This window comes from Pan troglodytes, chromosome 2, assembly GCF_028858775.2.
Source record: "Pan troglodytes isolate AG18354 chromosome 2, NHGRI_mPanTro3-v2.0_pri, whole genome shotgun sequence".
Classification (NCBI taxonomy): Eukaryota; Metazoa; Chordata; class Mammalia; order Primates; family Hominidae; genus Pan; species Pan troglodytes.
In genome coordinates this window covers 67,455,802-67,475,566 of record NC_086015.1, presented here as the reverse complement: position 1 = coordinate 67,475,566, position 19,765 = coordinate 67,455,802, and the positions used below count along the sequence as shown (strand labels likewise).

At 39.9% G+C, this 19,765-nt stretch overlaps 1 protein-coding gene and 1 long non-coding RNA gene across 4 annotated transcripts in view; one reads left to right on the top strand and one right to left on the bottom strand.

The window, feature by feature from the left end:
* The window catches only part of SYNPR (synaptoporin), a 336,983-nt gene that overhangs the window by 117,204 nt on the left and 200,014 nt on the right, over positions 1–19,765 (bottom strand). For all 3 annotated transcript variants that reach the window (XM_016941440.3, XM_001174562.4, XM_516566.5), the window contains one exon: positions 14,938–15,062. In XM_016941440.3, the coding sequence (XP_016796929.1) occupies positions 14,938–15,062 (125 nt within the window). The remainder of the gene's footprint in view (positions 1–14,937; positions 15,063–19,765) is intronic.
* Positions 1–19,765, top strand: part of LOC112208636 (uncharacterized) — a 219,877-nt gene that overhangs the window by 146,484 nt on the left and 53,628 nt on the right. The window lies entirely within an intron of this gene.

Genomic DNA, 19,765 nt, shown 5'->3' with positions numbered 1-19,765 from the left:
TCATCCAAAGTCCACAGTTCATATCTGGGCTCACTCTTGATGCTGTACATTCTGTGGGCTTGGAGAAATTTATAATGACATGTATCCATCATTATAGTATTATACAGTGTAGTTTCACTGCCTTAAAAAAATCCTCTGTGCTCCAGTTATTCATTCCTTCCACACCCCACATCTCCCTCAACCTTTGGCAACCACTGATCTTCTTACTGTCTCCATAGTTTTGCTAAAAGGATTTTAGAACAGAACAAAAACAAAAAAAGTGCTACTTTTTCTAATAAAAAAGGATATTTTAAAATGTGGTTATAAACAACAGAAAATTTAACTGTTTTAGACAACAGAATGCAAGACGGTGGAAGAATAGTGGAAAGTGAACCCCCTGGTGCATGTACTAAAATAAAACACGTGTACAGAGATTGTTGAGCATAATTCATAGCTAATTTCTAAAGATGCCAAAAGGTAATCAAGCATACCTTGGAAGAAGCCCCAGCTCTGTACTTAGGAAAAGTGATTCTCTGCACTTTACACTTACTTCTTATATCACAGCATTAAGCCTAAAGAGATGATAACTAAAGATCCTTCATTGCAATCAAAGATGTTCAGGTTTTTTGATTAGTATCTGGGACCTCTCAGCTCATCTCCTTCTTCCCTCCACAATCCACCCCTTGTCAGGGAAAGGAGAATCGGCTATAGCATTAAACCCTTTGGAATAGCTTTATTCTTAGAAAACCCTGTCGTTTGTGTGACTCCTTAACAGTGTCTAAGTGACAGCTGCTAGTTTGGCGAAGAATCTTTCAAAATGAAAAATGAGAAATTCTACAAACTGTGTCAGCAACAACTTATTTATTTCAAATTCTAGCCAGCTGCAAAAAGGAAAAAGAACAATCATTTCAGTTCCAGCCTAGAGTTGTTCTTCCTTCACAGTTTATTCCTGGACTCAGGAAATCAACTGGAAAATTAATGCCAGTGATTCTGAGTCCCAAGGAAAACAATATCTCTGAGAACCATTCGCTAAATTCCTCTTGACCTTCCTGGTTTGCCTATGAGGAATAGGCTATAAATGTAGGAATGAGAAGGAAGTCTCTGCAATTGTGGGGACTTGTCAACTCAAGGGCATCATTGCTGCTCTTTACAGTGTGGTGGTGAAGGGCATGGTCTTTGATGTGAGTCAGATCCAGACATTCTAAATATGGCCTTGCCACTTACTAGCTATGTGACCTAGTGCAAGGCATTCAATCTCAGTGAGCCATAGTTTGCTCACCTGTCAAGTGGAGTTTAGAGTAGCTATCTCATAGAGGTGTTGTTAGCACTGATGGGTATAACATGTGTTATGTGATTTCCACTGTCCTGGTATATGGTAAACTTATCAATAGTGGCCTTTTTTGATGATAATAATGATATCGATGACAACGATGATGATGATGATGATCTTTGCCATATATATATAATATATATATATATATACATATATAACAGGATTAACATATCCACCCTACTTTTTGATCTCTACCTTCATTTGTATTTGGCTGAGGTGGAGAAGGCAACTAGCACTTCAGCCTTTTTTGAGGGGACATGCTCAAAAGCACATTGTTGGGGGGGGTGTGAAATTGCTACTGTTCACCTATTACTACCACATTTAAATTACCATTTGCTTTCTTTTCAAGTTTTTTGTTTTTCTTTCTAAGAGTAATATATGTCATAATAGAAAATTTGAAAATAACAAAAAATAAAAACATCCATTTGTTTTTTGTGGTACCTAAAAATTTTTTATTGTGTTAAGTATAATAAATAAGGTAATTGTTTGCTGAAATCAAAGTGTAATCCCAAATTAAAAAAAAAATCGATCAATGTTAAAACACAAAATATCAGTCTATTGGAAATCAAAGCTCTGTCTGATTCTTTTTAGGTCAGCAGTTCTCCAATTTCCACAAGTCTAAGGCTTACTTGGGGATTATTTAAGATGCCACTCCTTGGGCTTCACCCAGATACTGATTAAATGTGTCTCTGGGCTAGGATCTTGGAATCTCCATTTTTTTTTTTTTTTTTTTTTTTGAGACAGAGTCTTGCACTGTTGCCCAGGCTGGAGTGCAGTGGTGCGATCTCGGCTCACTGCAACCTCCGCCTTCTGGGTTCAAGTGATTCTCCTGCCTCAGCCTCCCAAGTAGCTGGGACTACAGGTGTGTGCCACCATGCCTGGCTAATTTTTGTATTTTCAGTAGAGATGAGGTTTCACCATGTTGGCCAGGCTAGTCTTGAACTCCTGACCTCAAGTGATCCACCTGCTTCTGCCTCCCAAAGTGCTTGGATTACAGCAAGCAGTGTACCGTGCCTGGCTGGAATCTCCATTTTAAATGAGCTTTCTACATGTTACCATGCAGGTAGGGGAGCTTTCAACCTATCATCGAGAGAGTCTAAAGTTCTGATCACATCCAGGGTCTCTGAATTCCCACAGTGGGATACTGGAAGGAGAATTAAGAATGTGAATCCTGGTTTTCCAGTTGTCACTTGATGACACTCCAAGCCCTGATGGTTTCATGTCTCGGCTCTGGCTGCCAGATCATCTGACTAGCGAGTCTGTTTGAATACTTGCCAATCCTCTCTGTTTGAACCTCTCAGCCCTGGAGAATCTAAGTCCTCTCATGGCTCACAAAATGCCATTCTATTGGGGATGGGCTGGGGTTGGGGAAGGAGAGGGAACACAGGTCTCCACCACTCAGTTGACACCAGCTTGACCCCATAAGGTATACCGTGGGACTTCCAGCCACCTGCCTGAGGGGACGCAAAGCATGTCCTAACATTTCTTTCTTTCAGGAATAGAAGGAAGCAGAGAGGGAGGTTAATGGGACCATGGTGCAGGCACCACACATTTTCAAGGCACATGACATAACATACAGATAAGAGTGGGCTGTTTCCTTCTGCCATTCCGAGGCTGTCACTACAGCTGGATTTTTTTGTCCTTTTCTAGGCAACTCAAAGTCAGTCTCTCTGTTTCTCTTTCCTATTCTAGGAAAGAAAACAGATGTAAGGAAAAAACTAGAACTTATTTTTATAACTTTGAAAACAGTAATGTTTGTGTTCTTCTAGGGTGTAAAGCTTCTCGCTGGTAATGAGGTTCTTCCCACCACACTCCCCCATGCCTGCTCTGTAAAATTACACACAGTGAGACTGAGAACTACATAAAAGGCCCACTCAGCATACAATGATTTAATCTCTGCCGCTTGTCACTTCCCTATGGGAGCTCAACAGAAACAACAGCCTTGATTATATAACCTACAATCATTTTCAGTAAGTGCCCCAATCCTGGTCTTTAAAAGACTGTTCAGATCTTACCTAAATAGAACAAGCTTCAGAGCAAGCCCTACGAGGTTCAAAGAGTCTTATATAAATTAATGCTTTGAGTCTTTACATTTCCCTCTGTTCTCCCTGGAGCAGCAGTGGCTGGGGCACTACCAGGGTTCCCGGCCAAGGTCAAGTTCTACTGTTCCTCTGTATTTTCATAGAATTAGAGGTCTAACTCTCTCTTAGGAAGCCTTAAATCCAGCTTTCTCATTTTGTAGGAAACTGAGGTTCAGCAAGGGTTTCTGTGGTAGTCATCATCTGGTTGTTCTGATCCCATGCCCTACTCCTCCTGTGCTCTGGATCTCAGTCAGGGGCCTGATCCTGTCCAACTGGCTTCCAGTTACATTCAGCCATTAGGAAGCTCTGGTGGGAGACTGGAGGGTTAGAGCAAGGGAAAATCTAGGGGATTTCATCCCTTTCTCTTGTTGCTTTGGTGAACATCTTTCATAGTAGCTGCATCTCTTCCTTGGTTCCTGAACTCACTAGACGCCTCCTCTCACCATATTCTCAGCTTCTGATAGACAGGTTCCACCTTGGGCTCTAACAAGACCACTTCCTCCTATCGTGCCTCTTGCCTAGGAGTCAATACATTTTTGAAAAAAACAAAAAAGGGCAAGAGAGTAAACACTTTAGGCTTTATGAGTCAAAAGGCAAAATTGAGGATAGTATTTTGTAAGTACTTATGTAGCATTTAAATCATACACATTTAGGCTGGGCATGGTGATTCATGCCTGTAATCCCAGTACTTTGGGAGGCTGAGGGAGGCAGATCACTTGAGATCAGGAGTTCGAGAACAGCATGGCCAACATGGTGAAACCACATCTCTAGTAAAAATACAAAAATTAGCCGGGCACGGTGGTGTGTGCCTGTACTCCCAACTACTCGGGAGGCTGAGGCACGAGAATCACTTGAACCCAGGAGGTGGAGATTGCAGTAAGTCCAGATTGCACCACTGCCCTCCAGCCTGGGTGACAGAGCAAGACTGTCTCAAAAAAAAATTATATATATGAATATACACATAAACCTTTAAAAGTGTAAAAGCCATTCTTCACCTGTGGGCCATATACAAACAGGTAGGGGGCCAGCCAGTTCTACTCAACAGATTTTCTTTGTCAATCCTTGCTCTACCCTTAGGGGTGTCTTCCCTCCCTTGCTCGTCTTCAGATTGCCTTAAGGACCCTTTCCAAATCATCCAAACCCTGTGTAGCTAATTCTCTACATTAACTTTTTGTAATTGAACCACCTGGCATGAGCTCTTGTTTCCTGAATGGACCCCTACCGATTTGGGCAATGACTTGTTTAAAATCATATTCCATGAAGTGGGATTATTGTCTACTTCATAAATTTCTTATTGCTTTCTGGTCTTCAGAAATATGTTCCCAAACACATCTCAATGGAATTGTGTAGATTCATCATTCAAGTCAAATCCGCTGGTCGTCTTGTTGTGTTTTGACTGCTGACACAGTGATGAAAAACTAGTGGCTCCACCTGTAACCCCCTCACTTTGGAAGGCTGAGGTGGGCAGATCACCTGAGGTCAGGAGTTCAAGACCAGCCTTGCCAACATGGTGAAACCCCATCTCTACTAAAAATACAAAAATTAGTTTAGTGTGATGGTGGCTGCCTGTAATCTCAGCTACTTGGGAGGCTGAGGCACAGAGAATCACTTTAGCTAGGGAGGCAGAGGTTGCAGTGAGCTGAGATTGCACCACTGCTCTCCAGCCTGGGTAACAGAGTGAGACTCCATCTCAAACAAAACAAAACAACCCAAAAAACAAAAAACCTAGTGGGTCCAAGGGGTGCCCATGAACCAAAATCAGTAACAAGAAACTTAAAATATTAAAGTTGGTCCCTAGACTGTCCAACACTACTCAACATCACTGAGAAAAGTGATGGAAAAACTAATGAACAGGACTGGACTATAGATGCACATTACCATTGGAAGTGGGGCATGGAAGACCACGCATGGCATGCTATATACCATGCCTTCCCTCTCTGCTGCCTCCACCCTGGGCCAACCCACCACCATCTTTTCCTTGGACGGCTGCAGCCACCTCCTTACTGGCCTTCTTGACTTCACCCCTTAAGTGAATTTACTTTCATTAGCCACAAGCAAGATCTTTTACAAAGAAATTGTATGGCTCCTTTCCAATGCCTTCCCATTTCACTCAACATCAAATCCAGTTTCCTCCTATGAACCCACAGCACCCTACAGGATCCAGCCTCTGCCTCCTTTTTCAGCTTCATCTCCTGCACCTCTCCTCTTCCTCATTCCAATCCAGCAAAACTGGTTTCTTTGCTGGTTCTCAGACTCTCCCCAATCTCAGATTTCAGGCCTCTGCTCTTGTCCTTTGCTCTCCCTGGAATATACCCCTCAGACATCTTTGAGGCTCTCCCTCTCCTAATTCTTTCAGGTCTGCACTCAAATTTCATTTCACCAGCAAGGTTTTCCCCCAGCCAGCTGATCTAAAATAGTACAGCTTCTCTCTTTATCCCTTAACCTTCCTAATTTCCTCTCAAGACTTTTACCATTACCTGATACCTACTGGGATTGCATCCCTGCCTCTTTGGTGTCTCATGTCACTCCCCGCTCCACTTAGGAGTCTCTCTTTATTCCCCCAGATTCCAGTCTTTTCTCTCTAAAGGCCATGCCCATGCTTTTCTCTTTACTTAGAACATTCTAAGCGATGTTCATTCTGAGTATGTATTATTTGATCCTCTCCACTCCCACTAATACTTATTTTACTTCTCTGCACAATATTCATTTTCTTCATAGAAATTACAACTGTAAAAATATGTACATGCATATATGCATATATATGTATTTATTTATATTTCTCACTTCTTTGTCTTTCTCCCATCTCCAACTAATTGTAAATTTTGTGAGGGAAGGGGTCGTGTCTACCTCACCAACAAATACATACCAAGTGCCTATATAATTCAGGGCCTTATATACTTCAGGTGCTTAATAAAAAATTAATGAGAATAATTAAATTATACAGGATGGGGTCATTCACAGATCTAGGAAAAATGATTGAAGGGTCTCCTTATTGTATTAGAAGCTGTTGGTTGCCCACCTGTATCTCTCTTGTTCTCACCATTTCTGTATACAATGATGGCTTTCTAATGTCAGCATCCATGAATTTGCAAGAAGACTTTCTTCAGCGGTAGGCACATGCTAGGTCTGCATGCAGTCCCAGGGAATTAACACCCCCAGGAGCAGCTTTTGGCCAGTGACCAATAGGATTGGGGGTATAATTATCCAGCCTGAACACTTGCCGGATGGATTTACTGTTGGGGCATGTCGCCCACAGTTTCCTAAAAATCTTAGGTGCCCCAGTTGCCAATGGTGGTATCTTGCCAATTAATCTACTTCTTTTTGGCTTTCTTCCCTTCCCTGTCTCATGTCCCCATTCCTCACCGGTGCTTCCAGGATCATCTTCCAAGAAAACTACTTGCACTCAAATCCTGGTCTCAATATGTGCTTTTGCAGAAACTCAAACTAAAATATCCATTCTACCCAATTCACCATCACCACTCTCCTTTTGGGGAAGTGTTGCAACAAAAGTTTTCCAATCTTGCAATTATACAGATTGAGAGGGGAACAGTGGGGTGGAGATGGGGTAGACTAATTTGTCATTCACTAACTTTTTTCATTTAACCCTTTTCATGCCAGCAGCCATGGCACATATTTGGATCATTTTCTGTGATCCCCAAGACATTCCCTACAAATGATAGCTCCTCTCTTTACTGCAGAAACTTCCAAACAGGACTGTCATACTTGGTCTACAGCTGAATTCTGGTGCCAATTTCTTTCACTAGACTTCCTTAATAATAACAACAACAACAATGATAGCAACTCAGGGAATATTCAATGTGTGCCAGACTCTGTACTACACAACTAACTCATATTATCTAATTGAATGGTTGCAACCACACTATAAGGAAGGTACTGGTATTATTGCCTTTTTATAATAAGGAAGCTGAGGCCCAATAAGGTTATGGGCCCAGCATGCTTCCACTGCACAATTCACTACCAGTTAGGGGGTTATGTCTTGCCCATCCACTAGGCAGCAGAGTTTGGATTTGGCTAGAGATTCACCATTAGCCCTTTGGCCACACCGCCTCTAAGTCTCCCAAAGTCTCTGCCCCATAGCACCATCAGGTCTCATCATACACAAAATTTATTTTAAGGCAAAACATTAGAATGAGATACTGTAGTTATAAAGTTTCCGAAATTTTAGGCAAAAAGAGTGAAACCCTTTGGTAATGAGAAACAATAAATGAATACTTAAATGTAATTGCAAGTACAGCATTTCCTGAACACAAGATATAAAAAATTGCAGCCCTTCACACTTTTATTTTCCCCAAATTGGCTATTATGGTAAAAACCGAAAAAATAAAAAATGTTTCTCATCACTGCTCTTGGCTGCGCATCTTAGGGACAAAATTCTTTCTGCCTGGCAGAGCTAGCGTTACTAGATAATGGCCCAAACTCCACAGCTTTCCTGGCATCTACTTGCACCTGCCCCCGTGTTCCAAACAGGGGTGGGGGAACGACAGAGCAAGTGGCTAGAGTCATGAGCGGGGGAATGGTGCTTATTCAGCCAGTGCCCAGCTGAGCAGCACTGGCTTTCCTTTCCTTCAATGTAGAACCTCTCGTTGAATTGAATTTCACAGATCACGAAGATCAGACTAAGCCTCAGTCTCCTACTCCACCGATGCCAACCTCCCAAGGATTATGCTAGTGCCACTAAGAGTTCTCCATTCTGTCACTTTGAGGGGGAGCTTTCATTCTCCCATTAGTTAAATTTTTTTAAAAAGTCTTAATACATCCTAGGGCAACCCAAATAAACATTAAATAGTTAAAAGCACGTTAATCAAGAGACAGTTAAATATGTGCACCCTTTAATGTTTTTATATAGGCAGAGGCAGGATTGGGGAAGATCCCATTCTGGGTAAAATATAACAAACTGGCCATTTGTTTTCTCAAGGGTAATTTTGCTAATTAACCAGAATAAATATCTTTTCTAGCACTCTAGTTGATTTTTAATTGCCCTTACTTGATAATGAAATAAAAATAGTAGCCAAAAGACAATGTATTGAATGTCAGGTCTTGTTTTAAGCATTATTTATATATATGTCTTATTTAATATTTATAACAATACTATGAAATAGGTAACATTGTTTCTGTTTCACAGATAAGGAACAGAAGTGATAAGCAATTTTCTCAATATCATACAGCTAATAAGTAGCTGAGTGGAGGATTTGAATCTATGTAGTCTGTCTCTAGAGTCCAAGCTACACTACATTGCTTCAGCTTTAACCGTGTAAAAAAGTTTGCACAAGTGTGAAAAGAATATTTGATTCACTCATAATCTTGCCACCTAGAAATAAGTATGTTAACATTTTGACGCAGTGGTTATGACATAATCTTTATAAATATAACTAGTTTTTGTAGTTTACCCAAACCTTTGAGGAGAAAGGTTGTAAGGTTTATCACCAAATTTGGAGAATATATTTGGGATGGGCTGATCTAAAATACAAACTATGTCTAACCAGATTTCATTTCAGAGGCCCCATGCAGCACCTCCAAAATCTCAGCCATCATCTCATTTTCAGAAAATCTGAAGCTGACATTGAAGGACACCCTACTATGACTGTCAACTGGGAAAAACCTACCATATATACTAAGATTCTTTGTATAAGACCTGAACTGAAAACCACAAGGGGAAGTACTATAAACTGAAGTAACTGATTTCCAACCAAGCTATTTGTTTGTTTGTCTGTTTTTGAATGAGTAATACTGTATAATATGATTTAGAGTGAGAAGAAGTAGGGATTTACTCTATCGATTGATCAATCAAGCAGTTGATCAATCTATCTACTCATCTATCTATCTTCTTTAAAGATGGTAATGTTCTCACGCAATGCCAGTGTCTTAGGTTGGACTTCTCAGAGGCAGCCCCTGAGATCAAGATTTGAGTGCAACTACTTAGAGGATTCAGCTCTGAAAACACCAATAAGGCAGTGGAGAAGTGAGACAGACAAGGTAAAAAAGATAATGAAAGGTGTGTTAATGTTCAGGTTTGCACTGTGGGTGATTCTGTCCTGCTGGTGCCTCTGGGAAATGGTATAGTACATGACTTAGTGTTATGCCACATGAGGGGTGAGAAAGTTGGGATTGCTATCCTCCAACTCACATTTGTCATTGGGTAAGGGCTGCTCCAGGAGACATTACTCCCCAGCATTTCTTGCCTGCTCTGCCTATAGACCAAACAGGTTCCAGCGGTGAGAGAAAGCCCTTTAACAGTCATAGGGACTTGTGGCCAGGCGTGGTGGCCCACACCTGTAATTCCAGCACTTTTGGGGGCCAAGGTAAGTGGATCACTTGAGGTCAGGAGTTTGAGATAAGCCTGGCCAACATGGTGAAACCCTGTCTCTACTAAAAATACAAAAATTAGCCAGGCATGGTGGTGCACATCTGTAATCTCAGCTACTCAGAAAGCTGAGGCATGAGAATAAACAAAATTTATGAAGGACAATTTTGTTAATTATCTAGAACAGTGATTACTAATCTCATATGTAAAATAATTCTTAAAATTGACAGCAAACAATAATTTTATCTTGATGAGGTCTCAAGACATGGAAGTGACATAGCAACTACTTTATTTTTTATTGTAAATCTTCTGTTGTTCCCTATATTTAGTTGTTCTCAAATGAAGGAAGATTTTTACAAACTGAAAATCTTTTTTATTAGTTATTTGTTCAACCAAGGTCATAAATTTATCATCATGTCATTCAATGAGCTGGTTACTTCCAAAAAACAAGAGGTAAGCACCTTCTCTATTAGAAGGTCATTAACAAACTTAGTCTCTTTCTTCACAAATATCATATCTTGAAGACTTAAGCAAATTAGGGTCCTTCAAAATTTGCATTGTATTGGTCTGTGAGAAAATATACTGAATTCTATTTTCCATTCCCCCACAGCTCGACACACTTTCTCTCCAACTGAAATGTCCCATGAAAGCTTTTAATAACCACCATTAACTATATTCGATGGCTTTTTCTTGGTTTTTCACTCCTTTCTTTCTCTGAGATACTCAATGCTGCTGAATGGTAGCATACATAAAGTTTTCTTTTTTATATTTTATTTTATTTCTGTTTTTATTTATTTTACTTTAAATTCTGGGATACATGTGCAGAAAGTTTTCTTACCTTCTGAAAAACCTGAACTTTCTGGGTCATCCAACTTCTTTTCCATTTGGTCTTCTCCTTTTGGTCTCTTTCAGTGACCCCTTTCATTCACTTTTTTACAAGAACAGGCATCCTCCATAGTTCCCATTCTGTCTCTCTTGGTGACCTCTCTTCATCCAGATGTGACTTCATGATGATGACTCTTAAAGCTTCATTTTCACTCTTTACCTCTCTCATCTTATATAGGGTTTAACATGAAACTCCCTGATAGAGAATTCCCCTGTGCTTCTAACAAGCATCTCAAACTCTGCATGATCAAATCCTAACTTGTACTCTCTACTTCAAAATAGATTTCCCTGTTATTTTCCTTTTGTCATCTTTAACTCCTTCTTCCTATTCAACTTATAAGGAATTCAAGGTCTTCTATAATCAGGGGAAAAAAATGGCCTTTCTAACTTTATCACTTTTGTCCTTGATAAATTTTTGTTGTATTCACCATGCTCCAAACAGTCTGAACTTTGCTTTCTTCTTGTTTTTATTCAAATCACAAAATTTTAAAAATCCAAAAGTTTAAATTTAATTTCTGTGTGATGTCAACAAAATTTTTCTCAGACCAGTCTTCTCAATCAGTAAAATAGTAGCCTCCTTCACAGAGTCTGTGTAATGACTACATAATCTAATATATGTCAAGGTATCTAGCACAGTGTTTGGCACATTGTACCCTTGTAATAAGTGTTTGCATGTCTGTTCATTCATTCATCATTCTGACCCTTCTCCATTGCCTTGGCCATGAAAATTTTTGTTCCTATAGCCCCCTAACCTCTGAACTCTGCCCTTCTCTATCTTTTATTCATGTATAAGTTCAAAATGTTACTTGGCATTCCTAGAGTAGGCTTTCTACAAATATATTAAATACCTTAAAATGAGAAACCCTACTTTCCACTTCTATGCGTAAAGGAAGTACCAAAAATATGGAATCTAGAACTACTCTCCTCCTAGTTATCAAGTAAATTTCATACCAAATTTAGTATATTATTGCAGATGAGAAAACAGCTAAGTAATAGTTGTTCACTGTAATCACAAATAATAAGGACAAGGTGACAAGTGGTTTATTTCTATAACAATAAGGTGACAAGTGGTTTATTTCTATAACAATATGATACATTGCTGGATGTCAATTATTTCTGATAGGAATCAGGAACACATACATATGGTGCTGTAAAGGAGATATGCACTTCGGCATATTTATTAGAAGAAGCACATTATTACTTTGTGAGTTATCTAGAATTTTTAACACTGACATTATCTTACATCCTAAAATATGTGTCTGATAACTGGTTAAGTAGCTTCCTTTGATGTATCATTTACAAACTAATTGTTTTTGTTCAAATGACTTGAGTTTATTGTCCTTTTGGTCTTTGCAATACACTGAATTGTTAAAAGCTACTAAATGTTTTTACCTTATTTCTAAGATTATCATCAAATCATTGGCATTGGCTTGTGACATTTTAGAAGAAAATAACTTTTTTAAGCATAAGCAATGCTTTTATAATCTCCTACTTCAAATTGCTGAGTTGTCTCAACAGCTGCTTCTTGCCATTCACCTTGAAAATACAGATTTTTTTCACCTACTTCAATCCATTTGGAATTTCAGATGGGGTTCCTGTAAGTTATTTCTCTCCAGAAGCTGTGTCTTATCATTTCATCTCACTGGAAGCCATAGGATGACTCATTTTTAAAGAGCGTTTTTAAAATTACCAAGGTATCATATGCGTATTTTAATAAATTCAAATAATACTCAAGTATGTATAGTTAAAAGTAAATGTATGACCTCTGCATACCAATCACACATCCTTCCCCAGAAGTAATCCCTGTTAACTGTTTGTCTGTATCCTTTCAGAATTTATATTTTACATATATATATATATATATATATGTACACACACATACATATAGGTGCATAAATTTAAAATTATATTGTGCATTTACTATTATATTTTTTCTTAACATGCTGCTACTTACTTTCTCTTTAGTAATACATTTTAAACATCTTTCTATATCTGTACATTCACTTTTAAAACTTCTGCATAGGACATATGTAAATAATTCATTGAGCCTGCTTCCTGCTGATGGACATTCAGGTTTGTTTCAGTCTTTTATTATTAACAACACTGCAGTGCACATCATTACATGCATATTACATGCATTACATGCATATACTTGTGTATTTATACGAACTTTTTGAAGGTAGATATCTAAAATGGTATTGCTGGATTAAATAGAATGTGCATTTAAATCTTGATACCTACTTCCAGTTGTCCTCCAAAAAGGCTTTATCAATATACATTATTTCCAACCACATGTGAGAATCTACATTTCTCTCCACCCTTTATAATGGTGGATATTATCACTGTTTACTTTTTAATTATTTATATTACCAGCATCTTGCTAACCGTACTTCTTCTGAAACAAATGTCTTCATAATAGTCTGTATAAATCCTGGCTTATTACTGAGATTTTCCCCATAATGGTACAGATTATGAATATGTACATAGATAATGGTACATGTTAAAATATACAAATGTAAAATTGAAATTGCAACCCGAGTAAATTAAGCTGTTTTGGGATGGTGTGTATATCTCCTAGATGAACATTAATGGGGGCAAAAGTACAAGACATTCTGTAAAAGGAGATGGGCTAATACTGCTTCCTTAACAGTAGACAGTAAATGTAAGATGTGGTAAGCAAAGTGGCAAATGATTTCTTGCTAAATCCTAGAACAGTGGTTTTAAAATTGTTTCTAGGAGACCTAGGGTTCCCAAGAGATCTTACAGGGGCTGTACGGTGGGGAGTGGGCAAGGTGTGTGGCAGGGAGAAGGTTGAGGAGGACTGGCTGGTGGCATTAAGTTCCCTTCTCCTGCTCCAACTTTCTCAGTGACTCATGTCTGTTTTATACATGGAGCTTCTGAGTGAGATAATGTTAGAAAGAAAAGCTGTGCTACTAAAAAATATAATGATTAACTATATTTGTTTCAGAACCCAGGTAAAAATCTTTTAAATGAGGGGGCTGCTATAGATGGCAATACATTTTGATCTAATTTCTCTAGTTACCTTTCACTGGGCCAATCATTTGAATTTGTAGTCTTGGGAAGAAATTAAAGAAGCCCAGTGAAGGAAACTGTGCTTGAAGTGTCTTCTTACATTGTATCCTTAAGCAGGGATTTTATGAAATTAGATATTACCCTGCTCTCCACCGCCACACCAGCTCAGGCACTCTTCCAGTTCAGATAGGTCTCTTAATTACTCTCCTCCAGTTTGACGAAAAGACTGAGAGTCCTGGGCTCTGGTAGTTCAATGTTTAGAGACTTGCTGACTTTTAAATCTTGAGAGATTGACTTTTAAGTTACCTGCTCCTGCCACATCTCTTAGTGGGAAATCACTGTAGAAGCCATGCCGAGCTTATGATTTCATGTATAATGTTACCAAGCATCCCAGCCCTGCTGTCTGGCCATTGGCAGTTTTCATCTCCTGTCCTAGATCCTGCATGTTAATCTGAAAGCATGCATTGGCTTGGCCACTCTCCTCCAGAAGCCAATGGGTTGGTCCAGAGCTTTCAGAAGTCAAGCACTTGCATGTCCACTTCCACCAGCACAGCACAGCACTTTGTACTAAATTTCCAGAGATTACGTGCTTAATATTTCTGAGCTTTCTACTCTTTTATTAGTTAGTTAGGAGAGTATCTACTTGAGCAAGGTATTTGCAACTTTTGTCAGCTCTACTCTTAAAAACTATTAAGAATATTGGTATCAATGCTACGTCTCTATGATGATTCATCACCTATGAACTGAGTCATCTTTGTCTTAAACTAGGAACAGTTCACTTTATATGTATATACACACACACACACACACATATATATATACACTTAATATATAAATATTAAGGATGTGTTCCATAGTATACAGATCCTCTCTGATACTCAGTGAAAAAGAATTTCTACAGTCAAATGTATTTGGGAAACAATCTGTCATTCTTGTTGATTCAAAATGTGCATTAGAAAGGCACAGTGCTAAAAATATTTCTTGAATTTATTTGATCGTATTTTAAAATTACTTCTCCAATCTCCCTTTCTTTTTCCCTCCCTCCTTCTCTTTGTAGCAAGTATTTTTTCTTTTTTTCTTTTTTTTAAGAAGAGTCAGTTCTGTCTTGAAGGCACAACTCATAAATCCTCCCAGTGCCCACACTAGGTGGTGAGTGGGCACTGTGTTTGGGCATTCCGTGGGTGCAGGCAGAATACTTTCTGTTTACCCAGAAGTCCCTGGAAGACTGCATTTTTCTGAGACAAAGCACAGAAGAAAGAAAGAACCCTCTGTGAGGCTAGCAAGCATGAACCACCATTCCCTACCTGAATGGGTAGGCAAACGCTATGTCGATGCTGAGGTTACTTTCTGTCTTGTTGACGCAGTCCACACTCAGCCGCAGGCCTCCGGAATAGCCACCGCATGTTGCAAATGCAAAGATTGCAAAAAGCTGTGGAGAACAATTAAACAAATAGAAGGCAGTTATTAGGATGATGTTGCTCTAATGAGATATATCAAAAGGAGCTTAATGTCTGGATTGAGGGAATTTATGGTCCTTCTGAAGAAGAGCGTTGCACTTGGTTCAGCTGGAAGATGAAGGTAGAATGGAGTGAGGACTGGGGACGTGGTGTCTAAAATAATTGTCTGGCAAGTGAAAGAAATGTGGCTTGGAGAATAATTAAAGACAAAGCCAAAATAGCTGTGTTTGAGTGTGTAAAGAGCTGTCGTGTCTCAGAGGGGAGAGGCATAATCCCATAGTCAAAGGCCTGGATAGCACTACACCAACTAGTTAATAATGGATGTCTCCAGGTAGGAAGATGTGGGGGTGTATCCTTGCTTTCTTCTCTTTGTTTGTCTGTATTTTCTACCATAAATATGATTTGTCTTTTGGAATAATATACATCAATATTTCAAAGTCATGGTCGGAGAATTCTAGAGCTGAGTTTGAGGAAGAGTAGGTGAGTTTCTAAGAGGTGCTATTTTAGAGCACAAGATCTCAGTATATTTCAGCTTCCAACTTTCACTGGTGGTTACATCTCTGTGTTGGTTGCTGTTTCTAAGTCAACTATTAAAAGTTTCAACAGTTAATGTCATGGTCTATCCTGGTGTAGAATGTGAATCTGTGGGGAACCAGGCACCAATAATTAGGAGCAGGGACTCTGAGAGGTCTCCTAGAAAGAAGAGACACTTGGAAGACAGGATGGCCTAAGAGGGGACATAAGCAAATGCTAAACTTTGTTCATTTCATAATTTGGCTAAGCTCAAAAGAATTTCTTGCTCATTTCTAAAGGAAGTCGATCAAATGCACCTAACACTAACATGCTGCAGTATTCCAATTTATCTTAACTTTGGAATTCAGCTTCTTACAATAGTTTGGGGTCACTACTGGAAACACCAGCTCATTTTGCATAGTGAGAGGAGTTATTGCACAGAAGTCAACTGGGGTCAAGGGCTCTGGAATGTGACCTTGGGAAAGCTGCTTAATTTCCTCATGCCTTGATTTCCTCACTGAAAAATAGCATTGATGTTAACTCTTCTGGGTCATTTTGCTATTTGCGGTGTGACACAGACAGTTGCTGTGGACAAGAAGGCTGCTGGAGCTGGCAAGATCACCAGGTCTTTCCAGAAAGTTCAGAAGGTGAAATGAATATTATCTATAACTCCTGCCACCTCAATCTTAATCAAGGGTAGAAAAAAAACCTCAGAATTGTTTTGTCTCAATTGGCCATTTATCTTTAATAGAAAAAGACTGGCTGACGATACCAAGGCATTGTGAAACCTTCACAGGCAAAGCAATATTTTGTGAGTCACGTGTGTGTGTGTGTGTGCACGCATGTGTGTGGCAGTTTTAAGTGACTAGTTTTTAAAATCTGTATTTTTAAAATGGAAAGAACTTGACCAAAAGATATAAGGATTGTAGTAAGAGTAAAATGTGTTAATATGTGGAAAGAATTTAGAACAGGTCCTGGCACTGCGTAAGCTCTCAATCAATGTTAACGAATATTACTGTAAATAGCAGATGCTCCTTAATAAGATGTTCCAGGCCATAAAATAGGAAATTTAGGCTTAATCCCTAGCCAGATCTGTCTGGCTGTCTGCCCCAGTGAGCCAACATCCAAGCAGTCCAGAAAAACTGATCTTTTTAACTTTGTTAGCTTTCGTTGCACAGGATTTGATGAAGCATTCAGAAGCTATTCTAGGTCACTCCACAAACTAGGGTTGAGACACAGAATGCTGAAGCTGAAGGGAACCCCATCTTTAGGCCCCTGGTGTGGACTTGCTTACTTCTCATGACCAAATGCTCTCTTCCTGTAAGCAATTAGTATTAGTAGTATTAATAGAAATAAAGAGAAAGTGATTTTAATGGTTCAATGCTTAATTCTAGTTTTCATCAGCCAACACTGGATGTCCCAACCCTTTGGGCCACATCATGATAGCGTCTTTGGTAAGAAAGAATGGAATGATGGAGTCCAAAGTCCCATGCCGTGGCAATGGAGCTAGCCCTTTCTGTCTCCAAGTTTCCTCATCCGTAAAACAGGGATAACCCCTATGTCTCTCTGAATCGCTGAGAAAACTAAGTGAGACGGAATATGTATTTACATGCTACCCTCTTCCAATTCATGCAGAGATTTGTGTGATATTTACATTTCTCTGGGGGCAGGAGTCCTAAGTGTGTGATAGGCAATTGTGCACATAAAAGTAAGAAGGGATTGTACATTGTGACCATTTTAAAGTGCCTACTATGGGCCAAGCATTGTGTCCAGCATGTAACATACATGGTCGTATTTCCTAGTGGCAACAATGTTGTGAGGCATGTGTGCGTGAAGCTTAATATTCCTATAGGAAAAATATGGTAGAATAACATAATTGTTTCAAAATTCTTCATTCAAAAAAATCCTTGAGACGTTAAAATGTAACAAATTGGAATTGAAGGATATAAAAACAAATCTTGTCCATTTCAGTGCTCAATAGCTATAAAGAAACTACCTTGGCTTTTCATCTTATATTAAGTGCTTTATATACAGTAAGGTATTATTAATACCATCATATAATAAACTTAAGAAGGAATGATTGTTATGTATTTAACTAGTTCAAAATGTTAGATACATGGAAAAGAGGTTCATGACTATTGAAACCACATACACCACAATTTTTTCTTTTTACTTCTCTTGACCTCTGAAAACACAAGGCATTGTAATCGAGTTAAATATGATACCTATGGGCTTCCAGGTTACATTTCTCCCTTCCCCATAGTCCTCACTGCTGTAAGGTACATGGATGTACTTTGATCAACGAACAGGCTGAGGCAGACATCCAGGCCTGCATGACTTAGCAAGTTTAGAGTGCAGGCGCATACTCCACTAGTTATATACCCTATTTGTGTAAGCTCATACTTGGCTCAAAGCCGCTATTGTCTGGAAAAGGTGTAACTGCCCTGCTGACATGCTCTTGGGCCCAACATGGCTCTTGTGCAGGTGCAGGCACCCAGAGAAAAAGTGAAGCTACTGATCCCTGTAAGGGAGAATGAATATCTGGCAGATGGACAGTGGGGAGCCAGCAAGTGGCTCGGCTTGCTCGTGCCCAGAAATAGAGTTAAGCTGCTAACCCTAGAGCTGGCCTTGCAGGCTGGCCATGCAGCTGTGCATGGGAGCCAGCTGCTTAGACGAGCTGAAGAGCCAGAGCAGGTAGCCGAGATAAAGGTGTGAGTAAGCTGCTGATGAGAGAGCTGCTGAATAAAGCCATGTCTTATTTACCTGCTATCTCTCAAGTGTTCTTCTAGCTCCCTGCCTCACATCCACCCACTCCCCTCTGCCCTCAGCTGGGGCAGGAACCTGACCCTGAGCATGACAACTGCTTAAAGGGAAATCATACTATATGATTGATATTAAATTCACATGGGTTTGGTGAGGATTGAACATACGATGTCTGTATAACACTGGAAGAGTCAGATCCTTCTGTATTTTGGAGCGTGAAATCAACTCCTCCAGAGAAAATCTGCCAGTGGCCTGGTCCTGTAATTGGAATACATCAAGACACAGTGAGGAGAGGGGACTGGAGGCTCTCCAGGGGCCTGAGATTCTCTAGGTGTTGCCTTGAAAGAGTGGGAGGGGACTTCAGAAATCTTCCCACTGATTCCCCTCCCAGTTACTCGCCCAACCATTCCTCCTTACATGGGGGAGCAGAGCAGTTCTGGGGTGAGGCAGACCTAAGCTTGAGCCCATTTCCTAGCTGTGTGACACGGGGCAAATCACTTCACTTCTCTAAACCTCAGTTCCCACATCTACCAAATCAAGACTAACATGCTTCAATCATTGGATGTTTAATGACAGATTTGCTATGTGCCAGCTGTTGGGGAACAGAAAAATTAAATAGTCACAGAAAAGACAAGGATAAGGAAGTTTCCCACCCACCATGGGGCTTAATGCTAGATGTGGGAGACACAATCAAAAAGCACATACAAATAAAATAATCTCAAATTGTGTTTCACGTTTTGAGGGGAGTTATTCTGCACAGGAGGTTATACCTGGGGGAGTGTTACATTTAAGCTAAGACCTGGAAGATGAGTGAGAGGAAGCCCTGCAAAAAATGAGAGTTGAAAGTAGGATCCTGGGTCTCTAGACTTCCCAAGTTAGGATTCTAATTAGCTCTATGGTTGGGGGAAGAGTGATGTTTTTTTGCCACATCGGTAAGAGTTGATTCTCAAATGGTCCAGTCTTCTTCACCCAGAAATGCACCATGGGTGCTTTGGTGACCTGAGGTTCTCCATGTTTCTCCTGAGTGTCTCATAATCACATTATCTGGAAGCTCATTACCAAAGCAGAGTAGGTGATTTGTCCTTTTTCTCTTTCTTTCCTTCCTTCTTCTCTCCCTCCCTCCCTTCCTTCCTTCTTCTCTCCCTCCTTTCCTTCCTTCCTTCCCTTTCCTTCCCTCCTTCCTTCCTTCCCTTCCTTCCCTTGCTTCCCTCCCTTCCCTTCTTTCCCTCCCTCCCTTCCTTCCTTCCTTCTTCTCTCCCTCCTTTCCTTCCTTCCCTTCCCTTCCCTCCTTCCTTCCTTCCCTTCCTTCCCTTGCTTCCCTCCCTTCCCTTCCTTCCCTCCCTCCCTCCCTTCCTTCCTTCCTTCCTTCCTTCCTTCCTTCCTTCCTTCCTTCCTTCCT